Source organism: Onychostoma macrolepis, chromosome 05 (genome assembly GCF_012432095.1).
Source record: "Onychostoma macrolepis isolate SWU-2019 chromosome 05, ASM1243209v1, whole genome shotgun sequence".
Classification (NCBI taxonomy): Eukaryota; Metazoa; Chordata; class Actinopteri; order Cypriniformes; family Cyprinidae; genus Onychostoma; species Onychostoma macrolepis.
The window spans coordinates 30,263,701-30,283,455 of NC_081159.1; the positions used below are offsets into that span (position 1 = coordinate 30,263,701).

At 40.0% G+C, this 19,755-nt stretch overlaps 1 protein-coding gene and 1 pseudogene across 4 annotated transcripts in view; one reads left to right on the plus strand and one right to left on the minus strand.

Annotated features, from left to right (window-relative positions):
• Nucleotides 1–6,719, minus strand: part of LOC131540560 (integrin alpha-X-like) — a 164,407-nt gene extending 157,688 nt beyond the window's left edge. For 2 of the 4 annotated variants that reach the window (XR_009271296.1, XM_058775574.1), the window contains exons 1-2: nt 1,796–1,813; nt 262–382 (exon numbers count right to left, since the gene is read on the minus strand). Coding sequence is in view for 1 of the 4 variants with exons in the window: in XM_058775574.1 (XP_058631557.1) it covers nt 262–382; nt 1,796 (122 nt within the window). In the remaining 3 variants the exon portion in view is untranslated. Of the gene's footprint in view, nt 1–261; nt 383–1,795; nt 1,815–6,543 lie in introns of those variants that run through there. The other 2 variants (XR_009271298.1, XR_009271297.1) reach the window with 2 other exon arrangements.
• LOC131540563 (uncharacterized) overlaps nt 1–19,755 on the plus strand; it is a 252,006-nt pseudogene that overhangs the window by 214,746 nt on the left and 17,505 nt on the right.

A 19,755-nucleotide genomic window follows, 5' to 3' on the forward strand; every position in this document is an offset into this window, starting at 1 on the left:
ACTTGGGGAGAAGGACTTTTTAAAAAATTTTAAAATATTTCCTTACAGTGGATTACGAAGCACAACCTCATAATTTTCCAGTCAACAGACACAAACTTTTTTATGGTTATTTATATAGAGTTAGGAATTAGTGATTTTGGTCACAATATAAAACAATAATGTAAAATAATCTCTGAAACTATATTTATCAGCTCTCAAACAATAAAAAATCAGCCATTACCTTTAAGAGTTATTTCTACCTGATTAAAATGCAGGCCTCACCTGTCTCCTTGTGTTGGTCCAAAATGACAAACCTGATGGCCGAAATGAGAGCCTACCTCGGGCGCAGTGAAAACTCTTGGATGCAGTGTCTCTAAACTGAACCCCAAGGAATGACACGTCACTGGAAGATACAGAAGTCATATATATATAAATATATATATATATATATGTATGTATGTGTGTGTGTGTGTGTGTGTGTGTGTCCATTGTGACAACTTGCAAATAGTGCGACAACATGCCCCACTGAATATGATTCATGATAAAATGACTGATGGTTGTTTTGTGGGAAATAGAGATAAATTCTTAAGATAATATATTCATAAAATAATACACTGCTGTCTTTAAAATAACTACAATAAATAAAAATTGAGTTCTAGAAAGTGTCCGGGGTAGGCTATACATACTCTGGCTACACATAGAGAAACCTCAAGCAGATTAACCACAGTTGTAGTTCTGAGGATTCACTAACGTATATTATGTTAATGTCATTCATACAATTTCAAGTGTGGAATAATTTAGCAAAAAACTTGGGAACATAGTATTTCAAAAGATAATATAAAAATTACTTACAGAAGAAACCCGAAGAACATATAAAGAAAAAGTCTTGACATAGGTGAAAGATGCAGCACGGTATCGGTTTAGAATGAATGGTGGATTTAAAATAAAAATATTCATATTCAAACAGAGATGATAGAAAATAAAGAGAAATTATCTAAATACAAGGAAACACGTTCACTGTACGTAAGTTCTGCAATGAAAGGGAAGTGAAACAAAGCTGCGATGTTGTATTTTGATGTGAGACATCATGTGGTATGGCAAGCCGTATTAACATTTAATTTATAAGCCGTACTATTATGTTTTCATACTGGTACTTATTTTTCAGATACTAGTTTCCATTAAGTTTCCTTCTTTTCCATTAAGTGCTAAAAAATGGTTTGCTGTGCTTGTTTGTAGGGATGTACAAATTGGCCAAAAATGTTTTTGTTTTGTTTTTTATATGTCAATATGACAAATAATAATTATGTATATTACTATTACTGAATATAAAACATTAAACGAGGTTGAAGATATCTCCAAAAGAACAGGAAGTAGTTGTTAATTCTGTTTAGAGGGATGAGGTGTAGTCAGGTGCTGCCCACACACACCATCTCTGCTGTTTCTCTGACATCTCACAGCAAGAGGTTGAGAACATTATTAGAAAGATGAAACCATCCACCTGTGCCCTGGACCCCTTTCCCACATCCTTGGTAAAATCTAACCCCTGTGTTATAAGTCCTTTGATCACTAAGGTCATCAATCACTCCCTCCAGGCTGGTCATGTTCCATCTACATTGAAAACTGCTGTCATCAGACCACTTCTCAAAAAATCTGCCTTAGACCCAGAAGTCTTTGACAACTACAGGCCCATCTCTAACCTTCCATTCCTTTCCAAAGTGCTGGAAAAAGTAGTAACTGCACAGCTTCTGGTCCATTTAAAACAAAATAAACTGTTTGAGAAATTCCAGTCTGGTTTTCAGGGTTACAAATGACCTACTGATCACAGCAGATGCTGGCTCCCCATCTCTCCTTATCCTCCTGGATCTGAGCTCAGCATCTGACACTGTGGACCAAAACATTCTCCTTCATCGTCTGCACTCCACCATTGGTATTTCTGACTCTGTGTATAATTGGTTCTCATCTTACCTCATTGGGAGAATTGAGCATCTTGGGAGAGGTTAAATCCCTGACACACCTGTGGTGTACCTCAAGGCTCAGTGCTCGGCCCCATCTTGTTTATCCTTTACATGCTCCCCCTCGGTCATGTCATCAGCCGGCATGGATTTCTTTTCATTGCTACACTGATGACATTCAAATCTACATCAGGGCCAACTCAACTCCGTCTGCTGTCATGTCATCTTCCATTTTGACCACCTGCCTGGAGGAGATAATGGCGTGGATGAAGCATAATTTCTTGCAGCTAAACAGCTCCAAGACTGAAGCCATCCTAATCGGCACTCCAAACCAGGTCCGGACATTTGTCATTAACAGCATTACCTTCTCTGGTCAGGATATTTCACTTTCAACATCATTCATCAACCTGGGTGTTAAAATGAACTTGCATCTGACCTTTGAGGATCACATCAAACACTTGTGTAAGACCTCTTTTTTCCACCTGAGGAACTTCGCCAAACTTCGCCCTATGCTCACCTGTGGAGATACAGAAAAGCTTGTCCACGCCTTTGTCTCCTCCAGGCTGGACTATTGTAATGCGCTCCTCATCGGGATCCCTGGCAAAAGCCTTCAGAAGCTGCAGTACATTCAGGACAGTGCTGCTAGAGTCCTGATGAGGGTGCGCAAAAATGATCATAACACTCCCATCCTTAAATCGTTCTGTTGGCTCCCTGTCTCAATCAGGATTGAGTATAAGGTTTCCCTCCTCACCCACCAGTGTATCCATGATGAGTTTGTTTTTTCTGTGTTTTTACATTGTTGCACTTTGGGATTTTGTTGAAATATAAAGTGCCTTACAAATAAAATGTATATTATTATTATTATTATTATTTATTAAATCCACAAGAACAAGGAAGGGTTCACACACATTGTAACATTAGACAATAACCGGCAACTCAGAACTAAAGGAAGGGAATTTATACAAACAGAAGAGGAGCTAATGACTAAATTAACTAGACACAGGTGAATCAACTAAAGCAATGTATGGCTAAAATAAAGTAATAAAAACTATTTGACCCCGTTCTAAAGTTAAAGTTGTGTCATATAACATTGATTATAGCACTTATTGAGTGATATTCAAGTTTATTGATTGGAATTAGCTAATAATTAAGGCTAAAATGCCATTAATACAGTACAAATAAAGGCAGTTTGACCCCCTATTCTAAAGTGAAAGTTGTATCCACATTAATTATGGCACTTATTGAGTAACATTCAAGTTTATTGACTGGAATTAGCTAATAATTAAGGCTGAAATGCCATTGTTATAGTACTAATAAAGGCAATTTGACCCCCTATTCTAAAGTTAAAATTATATCCACATTAAGTATGGCACTTATTGACTTTATGACAACTTTATTGACCAGAACAATCCAATAATTATGGCTAAACAGCCATTAATACAGTACTTATAATGGCAATTTTACCCCTGATTCTAACTTCTTATTTACATTTACATTTACATTTAGTATGTATGTATTATGTATGAGTCAGCAGCGGCTGAAAGGCTTGACTGGGGAATGGTGGATGGACTGGACGCTGGTTCTGGATTGAGGCTGGACACTCTCCAGACACCGGAGGATCCACAATGAATCACAATGAAAACACTCAAAACTAAACCGAACATACACGTGACAATATTATGTGTACTTAAATTTAAATTAATCACTTTTCAGACCCCTTTAGCGATTTCCCCCCTTCCCTTCAAAAAAATGCCTTGCCACAAATCTTTAGGGTCTACCCAAACCTTATTTAGTTTGTGAGACTCGCTGAGACCGCCCGAGCACTTGCTGTCCCAGCGCGCGCACACACCCCTTTCTTTCTCTCTCTGTGCGTCTGCATTGTTCAGCGAGTGGCGGAGAGGAGCAGCGCTTTCAGTTAAAGACATATATTATGTTCCTTCTCTAATTTTACATGCAATTATAGCCGAAAACACAGCACAGCTCATTATCTTATGTGTATTTGATTTTATCAGACGACGGCTTGATTATCAGGATTTTTGTGCAGATTAACATCTTAGCAAGGAGAGCTGGTTATGTAGCAGTATGTAATGGGTCGCGTTTCAGTCACTATTTCATATTCATTCCGTTGTCTGACAACAGAAACAGTAAAATATACCAATGAAAACAGTTTTATTGAGAATTTAGCTTCATCAAAATACAGTATGTGGGCACAGAGAGGCAAACAAATCTAATAATAAATATTAAATGTACATTTTGCATTTTCAGAAGAAGTGAGCTGCCCTGTCCTGCAAAAATGTAAACAGGTTTGTGTAAGTAAATTGCTCAGTGCAAAGAAAGAGAAGTAATGGGAACCTGGAATTTCTTTTTTCATGTGTCTAATAGACATGAACAAGTTCTTGGAAAAACATCTATGACCTTTGAAACATGTCTAGTCTTCATGCTCTATATTGACTATGGTTTCAATAATAATAAACATACTTTTGCATAAATCAATCCATATTTGTCCATGCCCATGCTGATTAGAGTATTAAAAACTTAAAGTATTAATTTAAGGTACATTTAGAACAAATACAAATGTGCGATTAATCACGAGTTAACTCATGGCAATCATACGATTAATCGTGATTTAATTAAAAAAGTAATCGATTGACAGCTCTAATATAAATATATATATATATATATATATATATATATATATATATATATATATATATATATATATTCTCAGAATATGATTGACCGGGGGATCACGTGACCCTTCGACGGCGATGCAAGCTTAGTCTTCGCTCTGCTCACTTTGCCACATATTGTAAGATCCTGTCAGTAAAATTTGAACCACTCTGCATTGGACCCATCATGAGTGCTAAGGCAGACAAAGGGGATCGGAAAAGAGATTGAGCAATCGCCAATGAAGAAAAATTCAGAGATTCCGCCATCTCCAGAGAAGACCTCGACGATGCTATCGCTAGCCGTATTGAACTAGCATTTAAACAACAGCAAAACACTTTGAATTCGGTTGTGAATTCGGCAGTAAGAGATGCGATGGACTCTGTACTGATTCCAGCATTGCGCGAACTGCGTGAGGACATACAAGCGACCAACAAGTCTGTTAAAAAGCTAAGAGAGGAGTTTGAGGCCATAACTACAGCGGCGAAGCAGACACGTGACCGCGTTGATTCTGTTCAAGCAGATGCACGTGAGGATAGGAGGGCAGTCACGGACGTAAGAAATCAGCTGGAGCGACTCACTGAGAAGATGACGGATATGGAGGACAGGTGCAGGAGGAACAACGTACGACTGGTGGGGCTGCCAGAGGGGGCTGAGGGATCCGACGCGGCTGGTTTCCTCAGAGTTCATCTCCCAAGTGGATTCCTTCCTTGAGGGGCCGTGACATTGAGATTGACCGGCGCACTGCGTATGACGGAGGGAGAGGCTCCGATCGGCCGCGCACTCTTATCTTCCGTGTACTGAGATGGCATGACAGATCAGATATCCTGAAGGGTGCTCGGCAGGCCTATCCGGTGAAATGCGCACAGAACAATGTTACACTACTATTTTTTCCCGACTTTAGTCCAGCTACAGCGATCAGGAGAAAGGCATTTGGTCCGGTTTTGAAGAAGATGACAGCGCTTGGCCTCCAGCCCTTCCTCATCTATCCGGCGGTGGTTAAACCACGGCACAAAGGGGAACAGAAAAGCTTCGATTCCCCTCAGAAAGCGGAGGATTTTATCAGCTCCCTGTCTCAGCAGAAGACATATGCCGTGGCTCTGCGGGCGGCGACGGGAACAGCGGCCGCTGTCTCTCGGTCCAGCGGGAGGAACTTGATGGCGGGATGGACATGGTTCTAGCTGCCCAGTAGGGGATGATGGTAGGATGGACATGGACGCTTGCTAAGTCTATTTTTGCTTTTTCTTCTCTCCTCTACTACCGAGATATTGTCCCTATATATCCGGTACAACAATCTCGTTGCTGGTAAGACTGACACTCCTTTTTTTTCTCTCTCTTTTTGGAGGGACTAATTGAGAGTAGGTTTAATTAAAAATATTTTTGGCTGTGTGGGCCTTTCGGGAGACATGTCTTGCGTTGGAGTGGATCGGTCACGAACCATCACTATTTTTGTTGCTCAGTCAGACCTATGTTCTCGGTAATGTGCGGTCTGAGTTGTTCCTCGTTATAGTTGTTGGTTGTTCAGGTTTTTATGTTGTTTTTACTTTTTACAACAGACATTTATACTGTTATTTATTTTACCTTATTTCTAAAGGGATTTTTCTTCTAGGAGGTTTGGTATCTAAAATGCACGTCAGCGTTTACATGCTATTTACAGAATGGAAGTGCTTTTGTTTTTTTCATTTATTGAATACAATTTAGGGATTGTGAATATTCAATGCATACTCTAAATATTTTATCACTGAATGTGAATGTGTCCGGGGTAGGCTATACATACTCTGGCTACACATAGAGAAACCTCAAGCAGATTAACCACAGTTGTAGTTCTGAGGATTCACTAACGTATATTATGTTAATGTCATTCATACAATTTCAAGTGTGGAATAATTTAGCAAAAAACTTGGGAACATAGTATTTCAAAAAGATAATATAAAAAATTACTTACGCAGAAGAAACCCGAAGAACATATAAAGAAAAAAGTCTTGACATAGGTGAAAGATGCAGCACGGTATCGGTTTAGAATGAATGGTGGATTTAAAATAAAAAATATTCATATTCAAACAGAGATGATAGAAAATAAAGAGAAATTATCTAAATACAAGGAAACACGTTCACTGTACGTAAGTTCTGCAATGAAAGGGAAGTGAAACAAAGCTGCGATGTTGTATTTTGATGTGAGACATCATGTGGTATGGCAAGCCGTATTAACATTTAATTTATAAGCCGTACTATTATGTTTTCATACTGGTACTTATTTTTCAGATACTAGTTTCCATTAAGTTTCCTTCTTTTCCATTAAGTGCTAAAAAATGGTTTGCTGTGCTTGTTTGTAGGGATGTACAAATTGGCCAAAAATGTTTTTGTTTTGTTTTTTATATGTCAATATGACAAATAATAATTATGTATATTACTATTACTGAATATAAAACATTAAACGAGGTTGAAGATATCTCCAAAAGAACAGGAAGTAGTTGTTAATTCTGTTTAGAGGGATGAGGTGTAGTCAGGTGCTGCCCACACACACCATCTCTGCTGTTTCTCTGACATCTCACAGCAAGAGGTTGAGAACATTATTAGAAAGATGAAACCATCCACCTGTGCCCTGGACCCCTTTCCCACATCCTTGGTAAAATCTAACCCCTGTGTTATAAGTCCTTTGATCACTAAGGTCATCAATCACTCCCTCCAGGCTGGTCATGTTCCATCTACATTGAAAACTGCTGTCATCAGACCACTTCTCAAAAATCTGCCTTAGACCCAGAAGTCTTTGACAACTACAGGCCCATCTCTAACCTTCCATTCCTTTCCAAAGTGCTGGAAAAAGTAGTAACTGCACAGCTTCTGGTCCATTTAAAACAAAATAAACTGTTTGAGAAATTCCAGTCTGGTTTTCAGGGTTACAAATGACCTACTGATCACAGCAGATGCTGGCTCCCCATCTCCTTATCCTCCTGGATCTGAGCTCAGCATCTGACACTGTGGACCAAAACATTCTCCTTCATCGTCTGCACTCCACCATTGGTATTTCTGACTCTGTGTATAATTGGTTCTCATCTTACCTCATTGGGAGAATTGAGCATCTTGGGAGAGGTTAAATCCCTGACACACCTGTGGTGTACCTCAAGGCTCAGTGCTCGGCCCCATCTTGTTTATCCTTTACATGCTCCCCCTCGGTCATGTCATCAGCCGGCATGGATTTCTTTTCATTGCTACACTGATGACATTCAAATCTACATCAGGGCCAACTCAACTCCGTCTGCTGTCATGTCATCTTCCATTTTGACCACCTGCCTGGAGGAGATAATGGCGTGGATGAAGCATAATTTCTTGCAGCTAAACAGCTCCAAGACTGAAGCCATCCTAATCGGCACTCCAAACCAGGTCCGGACATTTGTCATTAACAGCATTACCTTCTCTGGTCAGGATATTTCACTTTCAACATCATTCATCAACCTGGGTGTTAAAATGAACTTGCATCTGACCTTTGAGGATCACATCAAACACTTGTGTAAGACCTCTTTTTTCCACCTGAGGAACTTCGCCAAACTTCGTCCTATGCTCACCTTTGGAGATACAGAAAAGCTTGTCCACGCCTTTGTCTCCTCCAGGCTGGACTATTGTAATGCGCTCCTCATCGGGATCCCTGGCAAAAGCCTTCAGAAGCTGCAGTACATTCAGGACAGTGCTGCTAGAGTCCTGATGAGGGTGCGCAAAAATGATCATAACACTCCCATCCTTAAATCGTTCTGTTGGCTCCCTGTCTCAATCAGGATTGAGTATAAGGTTTCCCTCCTCACCCACCAGTGTATCCATGATGAGTTTGTTTTTTCTGTGTTTTTACATTGTTGCACTTTGGGATTTTGTTGAAATATAAAGTGCCTTACAAATAAAATGTATATTATTATTATTATTATTATTTATTAAATCCACAAGAACAAGGAAGGGTTCACACACATTGTAACATTAGACAATAACCGGCAACTCAGAACTAAAGGAAGGGAATTTATACAAACAGAAGAGGAGCTAATGACTAAATTAACTAGACACAGGTGAATCAACTAAAGCAATGTATGGCTAAAATAAAGTAATAAAAACTATTTGACCCGTTCTAAAGTTAAAGTTGTGTCATATAACATTGATTATAGCACTTATTGAGTGATATTCAAGTTTATTGATTGGAATTAGCTAATAATTAAGGCTAAAATGCCATTAATACAGTACAAATAAAGGCAGTTTGACCCCCTATTCTAAAGTGAAAGTTGTATCCACATTAATTATGGCACTTATTGAGTAACATTCAAGTTTATTGACTGGAATTAGCTAATAATTAAGGCTGAAATGCCATTGTTATAGTACTAATAAAGGCAATTTGACCCCTATTCTAAAGTTAAAATTATATCCACATTAAGTATGGCACTTATTGACTTTATGACAACTTTATTGACCAGAACAATCCAATAATTATGGCTAAACAGCCATTAATACAGTACTTATAATGGCAATTTTACCCCTGATTCTAACTTCTTATTTACATTTACATTTACATTTAGTATGTATGTATTATGTATGAGTCAGCAGCGGCTGAAAGGCTTGACTGGGGAATGGTGGATGGACTGGACGCTGGTTCTGGATTGAGGCTGGACACTCTCCAGACACCGGAGGATCCACAATGAATCACAATGAAAACACTCAAAACTAAACCGAACATACACGTGACAATATTATGTGTACTTAAATTTAAATTAATCACTTTTCAGACCCCTTTAGCGATTTCCCCCCTTCCCTTCAAAAAAATGCCTTGCCACAAATCTTTAGGGTCTACCCAAACCTTATTTAGTTTGTGAGACTCGCTGAGACCGCCCGAGCACTTGCTGTCCCAGCGCGCACACACCCCTTTCTTTCTCTCTCTGTGCGTCTGCATTGTTCAGCGAGTGGCGGAGAGGAGCAGCGCTTTCAGTTAAAGACATATATTATGTTCCTTCTCTAATTTTACATGCAATTATAGCCGAAAACACAGCACAGCTCATTATCTTATGTGTATTTGATTTTATCAGACGACGGCTTGATTATCAGGATTTTGTGCAGATTAACATCTTAGCAAGGAGAGCTGGTTATGTAGCAGTATGTAATGGGTCGCGTTTCAGTCACTATTTCATATTCATTCCGTTGTCTGACAACAGAAACAGTAAAATATACCAATGAAAACAGTTTTATTGAGAATTTAGCTTCATCAAAATACAGTATGTGGGCACAGAGAGGCAAACAAATCTAATAATAAATATTAAATGTACATTTTGCATTTTCAGAAGAAGTGAGCTGCCCTGTCCTGCAAAAATGTAAACAGGTTTGTGTAAGTAAATTGCTCAGTGCAAAGAAAGAGAAGTAATGGGAACCTGGAATTTCTTTTTCATGTGTCTAATAGACATGAACAAGTTCTTGAAAAACATCTATGACCTTTGAAACATGTCTAGTCTTCATGCTCTATATTGACTATGGTTTCAATAATAATAAACATACTTTTGCATAAATCAATCCATATTTGTCCATGCCCATGCTGATTAGAGTATTAAAAACTTAAAGTATTAATTTAAGGTACATTTAGAACAAATACAAATGTGCGATTAATCACGAGTTAACTCATGGCAATCATACGATTAATCGTGATTTAATTAAAAAAGTAATCGATTGACAGCTCTAATATAAATATATATATATATATATATATATATATATATATATATATATATATATATATATATATATATATATATATATATTCTCAGAATATGATTGACCGGGGATCACGTGACCCTTCGACGGCGATGCAAGCTTAGTCTTTCGCTCTGCTCACTTTGCCACATATTGTAAGATCCTGTCAGTAAAATTTGAACCACTCTGCATTGGACCCATCATGAGTGCTAAGGCAGACAAAGGATCGGAAAAGAGAGATTGAGCAATCGCCAATGAAGAAAAATTCAGAGATTCCGCCATCTCCAGAGAAGACCTCGACGATGCTATCGCTAGCCGTATTGAACTAGCATTTAAACAACAGCAAAACACTTTGAATTCGGTTGTGAATTCGGCAGTAAGAGATGCGATGGACTCTGTACTGATTCCAGCATTGCGCGAACTGCGTGAGGACATACAAGCGACCAACAAGTCTGTTAAAAAGCTAAGAGAGGAGTTTGAGGCCATAACTACAGCGGCGAAGCAGACACGTGACCGCGTTGATTCTGTTCAAGCAGATGCACGTGAGGATAGGAGGGCAGTCACGGACGTGAAATCAGCTGGAGCGACTCACTGAGAAGATGACGGATATGGAGGACAGGTGCAGGAGGAACAACGACGACTGGTGGGGCTGCCAGAGGGGCTGAGGGATCCGACGCGGCTGGTTTCCTCAGAGTTCATCTCCCAAGTGGATTCCTTCCTTGAGGGGCCGTGACATTGAGATTGACCGGGCGCACCGCGTGTATGACGGAGGAGAGGCTCCGATCGGCGCGCACTCTTATCTTCCGTGTACTGAGATGGCATGACAGATCAGATATCCTGAAGGGTGCTCGGCAGGCCTATCCGGTGAAATGCGCACAGAACAATGTTACACTACTATTTTTTCCCGACTTTAGTCCAGCTACAGCGATCAGGAGAAAGGCATTTGGTCCGGTTTTGAAGAAGATGACAGCGCTTGGCCTCCAGCCCTTCCTCATCTATCCGGCGGTGGTTAAACTACGGCACAAAGGGGAACAGAAAAGCTTCGATTCCCCTCAGAAAGCGGAGGATTTTATCAGCTCCCTGTCTCAGCAGAAGACATATGCCGTGGCTCTGCGGGGCGGCGACGGGGGAACAGCGGCCGCTGTCTCTCCGGTCCAGCGGGAGGAACTTGATGGCCGGGATGGACATGGTTCTAGCTGCCCAGTAGGGGATGATGGTAGGATGGACATGGACGCTTGCTAAGTCTATTTTTTGCTTTTTCTTCTCTCCTCTCTACTACCGAGATATTGTCCCTATATATCCGGTACAACAATCTCGTTGCTGGTAAGACTGACACTCCTTTTTTTTTTTCTCTCTCTCTTTTTTGGAGGGGACTAATTGAGAGTAGGTTTAATTAAAAATATTTTTTGGCTGTGTGGGCCTTTCGGGAGACATGTCTTGCGTTGGAGTGGATCGGTCACGAACCATCACTATTTTTGTTGCTCAGTCAGACCTATGTTCTCGGTAATGTGCGGTCTGAGTTGTTCCTCGTTTATAGTTGTTGGTTGTTCAGGTTTTTATGTTGTTTTTACTTTTTACAACAGACATTTATACTGTTATTTATTTTACCTTATTTCTAAAGGGATTTTTCTTCTAGGAGGTTTGGTATCTAAAATGCACGTCAGCGTTTACATGCTATTTACAGAATGGAAGTGCTTTTGTTTTTTTTCATTTATTGAATACAATTTAGGGATTGTGAATATTCAATGCATACTCTAAATATTTTATCACTGAATGTGAATGGTTTAAATTCGCTGTTAAACGAACCCGTGTGTTAGAATATTTACACCGTAAGTCTATTTCCTGTGCCCTAATTCAAGAGACGATTTAAAACAAGCTGATGTGGCACGTTTTCAGAATAAATATTATAAATTAGTGGCTTTTTCCTGCGCTCAAAATAAAACTAAGGGGGTGCTTATCCTTGTTAATCGAAAGTTAAATTTAACAATTGAACACCTTGGTAGTGATGAGAAGGGTAGATTTGTGTTTATCCGATGCAAAATATATAATAATAGGTTAGCATTGGTCTCTATTTACGGTCCGAATGAGACAGACAGTGCGTTCCTTATACAGATTTCCAAAACATTACTTGAGCAGACTGACTGCCCATTAGTTGTGGGTGGGGATTTTAATGCTGTCATAAATCCTGCTTTAGATAAATCTCAATTTGATACAACAGCCAATCCATCTTCTAAATTACTGAATAAATTTATCACGGAGCTCAACTTAATCGATCTTTGGAGAATTCAGAATACTAAAGCTAAGGACTTCACTTTTTTTTCTAATAGACATAAGACTTTCTCTAGGATAGACTACATATTTCTCAGCCCATCTTTAATTTCGTCGAATTCGTCCATCTCTATATTACCAATTTTATTATCTGATCATTCTGCTGTGTTGTGCAGTGTTCCTCTTTCCGATGTTAAAGCCAAAGCCCCTAGATGGCGCTTTAACATATCATTATTAAGTAATCAGACTTTCATTACTTCATTAAAAGAATATATTAAGGAATTTCTTGAAATCAATATGCCCTCTGATGTGGATCCTCAAATAATGTGGGAATCGACTAAATGTGCCATACGAGGATTCTGTATATCTTTCTCTTCTACTCTTGCCAAAGCGAAAACTTACCAATTTACACAATTAGAAAATAAAATACAATCATTGCAAAACCTACAAAACAACATTTTACTGAGCAACAGGCTACACAGTTGTCCTCTTTAAAAGAAGAATATGATTTACTTTCACACTCAAAGGCGGAATTTATTTTACATAGGACTAGGCAAAAATATTATTTTGAATCAGAGAGACCTAGTCATTTATTGGCCCTTAGGTTGAAAGAATGCGAGTCTAAGGCATATATTAGCGCAATAAAATCATCGGATGATCAGGTCACCATGAATCCTGCGGCAATTAATGACATATTTAAAGGTTTTACATGAATCTGTATAAAGCGAAACAGATTTTGATGAACCAATTTGTAAGCAGTATTTAGATAAATTGGAACTGCCTCGGATCTCACAGATGGATAAAGAATCTTTGGAGGCCCCATTAAGTTTGGAGGAGCTTCACGTCTCTCTAAAAGCCTTCAAAAGGGCAAATCGCCAGGTCTAGATGGTCTCCCGAATTATATTTAGAAATTTGGGATTTGGTAGGGACACTTATGCTTAATTCATTTAATTTTGCGATTGAACATGGGGTTTTCATAGAGATCAAAAACATCACTGATTTCATTACTTCTTAAAAAGGAAAGACCCATTAGATTGTTCCAGCTACAGACCGATTTCGCTTATCCCATGTGATCTTAAAATCTATGCTAAAGTTTTTGCTTTTCGTATGGAGAAGGTAATTAATAGTCTGATCAAGGAGGACCAAACTGGTTTCATCAAGGCGCAATGCATCTGACAATATCGTCGACTCCTTCATATTCTGGACTTTGCAGACTCCCACCCGACCCCTTGTGCGGTCTTTTCACTTGATGCAGAAAAAGCCTTTGACAGGCTAGAGTGGAATTATATGTGGGCAGTTCTGCAATGTTTCGGCTTCGGCGAACACTTCATTTCTATGATTAAGACATTATACCACTCACCTGCAGCATCAGTCATAACTGGTAATATTATTTCCCCCCCGTTCCCTTTGCAGCGGGGAACAAGGCAGGGATGTCCGCTTTCACCCTTATTGTTTTGTCTATCTCTTGAACCCTTAGCACAAGCCATCAGGAAATCTGAAGTATCGATTAAGATTCATGATCATAATCATAGTATTTCGTTATACGCTGATATTATTCTATATTTAGACCACTTTGATGTTTCAGTCTCTAGTGTAATTAAGGAATTTGATCATTTTAGTAGCTTATCAGGATATAAAATAAATTGGAGCAAATCTGCTTTAATGCCAATTAACAATGTTAAAGTCAATTCTTCTATTCCCTCATTTATCCCTATTAAGGAATCTTTCATCTATTTGGGCATTACCATATATAAAAACATTCATAAGATTGCCAGAGACAATTTTAATAATATCTTAGTTAAAGTCAAAATGACATTCAAAGATGGAAGAATCTTAAAGTCTCTCTTCAAGGAAGAATTTCCACTGTTAAGATGAATTTGTTACCTCGATTTAATTTTTTTTCTCTATGCTACCACTTTCTCCCCCTCCAGGTTATTTTAAGGAGATTAACTCCATAATTTCTAAATTTATCTGGAATGATAAATGCCCCAGAATTAAACTTACCACATTACAACATCCTAATAGCGCAGGAGGACTGGCTGTACCAAATTTTGAACTTTATTATTGGTCGTTCCAGCTTAAGGCTCTTCATAATTGGGTTGATCCTCAATCTACAGTTTCTTGGAGAGTGATTGAAGCTGACAAGGTTAAACCAAATAGACTCCAAGATATGTTATTTACTGGCACAGGAAAAAAGGGGATAAGTATAAATTTGGTCCGGTTGTGGCCAACTCTATTAAAATCTGGAAAAGCGGTGGAGCGTCGGATAGGAGGAACCTTCAAATTTTGTAATAGTACACCTTTATGGCACAATTTTAATTTTGTATGCGGAAATCGTCCATTTGTCCAACCCTCTTGGTCCTCTTTAGGTGTAAACACATGCGGTGATATATATGATAACCAGGGCCTATGTTCATTTCAGAGATTAAGAACCAAATTTTGTCTACCAGCATCCGCATATTTTGTCTTTCTTCAGTTACGTTCTGCTCTCAAAGCGTATGGAGTTCCTTGGGCATCTCCCATCTCCTCTCATCCTATGCAAGATTGGATTGCACCATCTGTTGGTCGGCCGTCTGTTTCTTTAATATATAATAAGATTATTGATTGCGTTACAAAACCTCTTTCTATTCAAACTGTTTGGAATAGGGAATTATCTGACCTTAATTTATCTGTCGACTGGGAGAGAGTGTGGTCTAATCTCAGTTTAACATCTAAAAATCTGGCTCATCGTCTTATTCACTTCAAAGTCATTCATAGAGCATACATAACTCCTTACAAAAGATTTAAAATGAAACTACAACCGAATCTCAACTTCCATATATGTAATACTACATCATCAGGTACTTTTCTGCATATGTTTTGGGAATGTCCTGTCGTCATCAGTCTATGGACACATGTAAACCTGGTTTTATCATCCTTATTGCAAATGTATTGGTCTGTTAATCCAAGTTTGTGTCTTCTTAATGATGATTCTGATCTCTGTATAACCTCAATGCAAAAGAGAATGATGTTTGCTGGTTTTACAGCTGCGAAGAAGACAATAATACAAAACTGGTTTACACCGCACATGTGTGGAAAAACATATTGGATCCGTACTCTCCTGCACATAGTGGCTTGTGAATGTACAACAGCACGAATCAATGGGGCCAAGCCTTCTACCATCGATGCTTGGCAGTGCTTTCTTTTTGATATACGTGACTGTATAAAGGAGTGATTTTTGTGTTTTTCTTGCCTTTCCCTCTTTCCCTCCCTTGGATTGGACTTTGAGATATTGAGTATGTGTCTGTTGATGTTTTTTATTTTATTTTTATTTATTTATTTATTTTTTTTTTTTGGATGTTATGTATAAAAAAATAAATAAAAATGTTGATAACAGAATATGATTGACCGAATACGTTGGCTCCCCGTCTACGAGATGCAGCGGTGGAGGAACCGGGGCAGGCGGATTAAGGGGTGAACGAAAAACGGGCTTTAATCATACTGGTGCTTTAATTTAACGGGCCAATGAATTTGGGAGCAAGTTTATTACAGGCGGAGCGGAATGTTCTTAGAAGAAAGCCACACCTTTTATACGGGAGGCTTTGACAGGTGGCGAGCGGCCTGAGCCTTAGTGCGCGCTCCCACCCGGAGGAGAGTCTCTCGGGCTCTTCTGAATATGTGACAGCACCTCTGGACGAACACATGGGCAGAAGGAACCGCGACTTCGGATTCCAGACTAGGAAAGATAGGTGGCTGGTACCCTAGACTACACTCAAACGGCGAGAGGCTCGTGGACATCACTGGTAACGAGTTATGTGCATACTCAACCCACGAGAGTTGTTGACACCAGGAAGTGGGATTCTGCGCCACCAAACATCACAACACTCTCTCCAGATCCTGGTTAACCCGCTCCGTCTGGCCGTTGCTCTGAGGGTGAAAACCAGAGGACAGACTAACACTCGCCCCCAGCAAATGACAAAACTCTCCAAAATTTGGATACTAACTGGGGTCCCCTGTCGGAAACCACGTCCATCCGGAGGCCATGAATGCGAAAGACGTGATCAACAGTAACTGCTGTCACCTTAGCAGACGGTAATTTGGGTAAGGGGATGAAATGAGCCGCCTTCGAGAACCGGTCCACTATGGTAAAAACGACCGTATTGCCCAGGGAGGGCGGGAGGGCTGTAACTAAATCTAACGCAATGTGGGACCAGGGTCTCGAAGGGACAGACAGCGGTTGAAGTAACGCCTCTGGGGGTTGATTGGAAGTCTTACCACGAGCACAGACTGAGCAGGCCAAAACAAAATCCCGAATGTCGCAAGCCATGGCGGGCCACCAGAATCGTTGTTTAAAGGGGTCATATAATGGTACATGCACTTTTACAAGTTGATTGTACTGAAATGTGTGTTAGCAGTGCCTGTACACAACCATCATAAAATGATAAAAATCCATCCAGTGTTTTTTTTTTAATCTCCTTATTTGTTTTACCCTGTCTCAAATCAAGCCGTTCGACCGTGTGACGTCACACGGTCGGACGCCCCTCCCACGATGGTTGATTGACAGCAGTGTTTCAACACAGACCCGCCCTTGCTCAATCATAGTCCGCGCGTCATTGTTGATATACGCTGGAGCTGTCTATGAGCAGAATGGCGTCTAAGCGATTGTGGTGTTCTGTTCTCGGGTGCAATAATGAACACAGCAGTCATTTTGATGTTCCTAAGTCCAAACTGCTGAAGACACAGTGGCTGAGTTTCGCTTTTGAAGGGAATATTCCCCACGAGCAACGTCAATGTTTTCATGTTTGCGCGAATCATTTTTCACCAGACTGCTTTATAAATGAAGGTCAGTATAAAGCTGGTTTTGCTAAGAAGCTGCTCCTGAAAAAAGAATCGGTACCATCTATTCGTGTTCCTGCTGAACCTCCAGAAGAAGTGAGTGTAACGTTTAATTAACCTTTATATTAATCTTTATATTAATCTTTGCAAATCGCTAGCACGCTTCACGATGTATGTGGCTAATGTTTACATTCAGGGTACATGCATGTTTTCTATTTACGACGTTCTCAATATAATTAATAATCCCGTTTATAATGAACAAAAGCGTTACGGTTGCACAGTATCCTCAGAGACTCCGCTGCCATTCTTCAAAATATACCCTCAACTGTTGTCAAGGCAACACTCCACGTGTGTTGTGTCAAAACGCCCCACAGAACAGAGGGCGGGCGAGCAAAGCTCACTAGCATTTAAAACACACGCACTAAAACGGTGTGCTGAACAGAGAGCTGTTTTTGACCAGGTAAAATGAGTGTTTTCTTACAATACTAATGAGAATTTTTAATTAAAGTATATTACAAACTTTCAATTTAGACCCTAAAGAATCATATTAGCTTGTACAAAAATGGCATTATATGACCCCTTTAACTAGAAACCTAGTGCGTCCAATTCCTGGATGGCAAGCCACATTGGAACCATGACCCCACCCAATAACGTCGGACCGTAAACTCTCCGGCACGAATAATAGGTTCGGTGGGCACCCAGGCGGAGGCATTACCCTGGCTGTGTAATCAACGGGCGTTCGGAAAGATCAAAAATACGAGACAGAAATACAACTCTCTGTTACCAATGTCGTAGTTACGTTCGGAAGTGGACAATCGATGGGAGAAAAAAGCGCAGGGATGCATCTTATCGTCCGAGGAAGCCCGCTGGGACAGCACCGAGCCTACCCCCACCTCTGATGCGTCGACTTCCACCACAAACTGATGTGTAGGATCAGGTGTGATCAGAATGGGTGCCGAAACAAAGCGGCGTTTCAATTTGGCAAATGCAGCCTTAGCTGCACTGGACCACCTGAACGCTGTCTTGGGGGAGGTCAAGGCCGTCAGAGGAGTGGCTAGTTGGCTGAAATTACGAATGAAACGTCGGTAGAAATTAGCGAAGAAAACCTCTGCAGGACCTTACGGGATTCAGGGGTTCGCCAATCCACCACAGCCTTAACCTTATCGGGGTCCATGCGAATTCCCTCGGCCGAGATAATGTACCCTAAAAAGGGAACCGACTGTGCATGGAACGCGCACTTCTCCACCTTGACAAAAAGCCCATTCTCAAGCAGCCTCTGGAGCACTCGCCTGATGTGCTGCACATGTTCCTGGACAGACAAAGAAAAAAATCTATATGTCATCCAGGTAAACATATGAACTGATCTACCATGTCTCTTAGCACGTCATTGACGAGTGCTTGGAAATCCTGCCTCATCCTGCAACGAAACACAAGACACAGGGGAAAAAGCAGGCACAAGACAAGAAGCATAACAGTTCTCGCTCCATGCAGAGATGGTACTCTGGCCCCAATTCACTCTAGGGTTGTGTCCTCCCAGGAAAGCCGAGCCCTACCAACCTGCATGGGTTCGCTGTCGGACAAGTCGCTGACTGTGCGTCCAGACTCGACAGGGGAATAATCAGGAACTACTGGCAACACCTGATGATGAGCTCGCTCATGTTGCTGTAACCGTGAATCTACTCGGAGAGCTAAATCAATCAGTCCATCCAAGCTGGTGGGCAACTCCATGGCGAATGGAACTCGTGCACAGCGTGGATGAAAGACGGGCGCAGGGACGCAATGGGCAGCCAAGTCCAGATGTAGAATCCTCCGAAGCCAGGGCAGAGACAGGAACACACCAGGAGACAGAACGTGCAGCAGCAGGACAGGTCACAGAGAAACTCTGAGGATCTGACAATGAGAGGAACATTAGCTGATCTTAAATAGCCCAGTAATCAGCTGGGGCTGATCAGCCCGTAATCACAAGCTTGGACACATCCACTCACACAGCACACAACAACAGACAAGCAAGGATGAGACAGTGATTCTATGAACCGTGATAGAATATATAGAAGTAAATCTGAATATATAGTTATAATTCTGAATATATAAATGTAAATCTGAATATATAGTTATAATTCTGAATATATAAATGTAAATCTGAATATATAGTAATAAGTCTGAATATATAAATGTAAATTGTGAATATATATATATATATATATATATATAAATATATATAAATTTGAATATATAAATGTAAGTTGTGAATATATAGAAGTGAATCTGACTATATAGCTATAAGTCTGAATATACAGATGTGAATCTGAATATATAGTTAGAATTCGTAAATAAATAATTATATAAGTCTGAATATATAAATGTA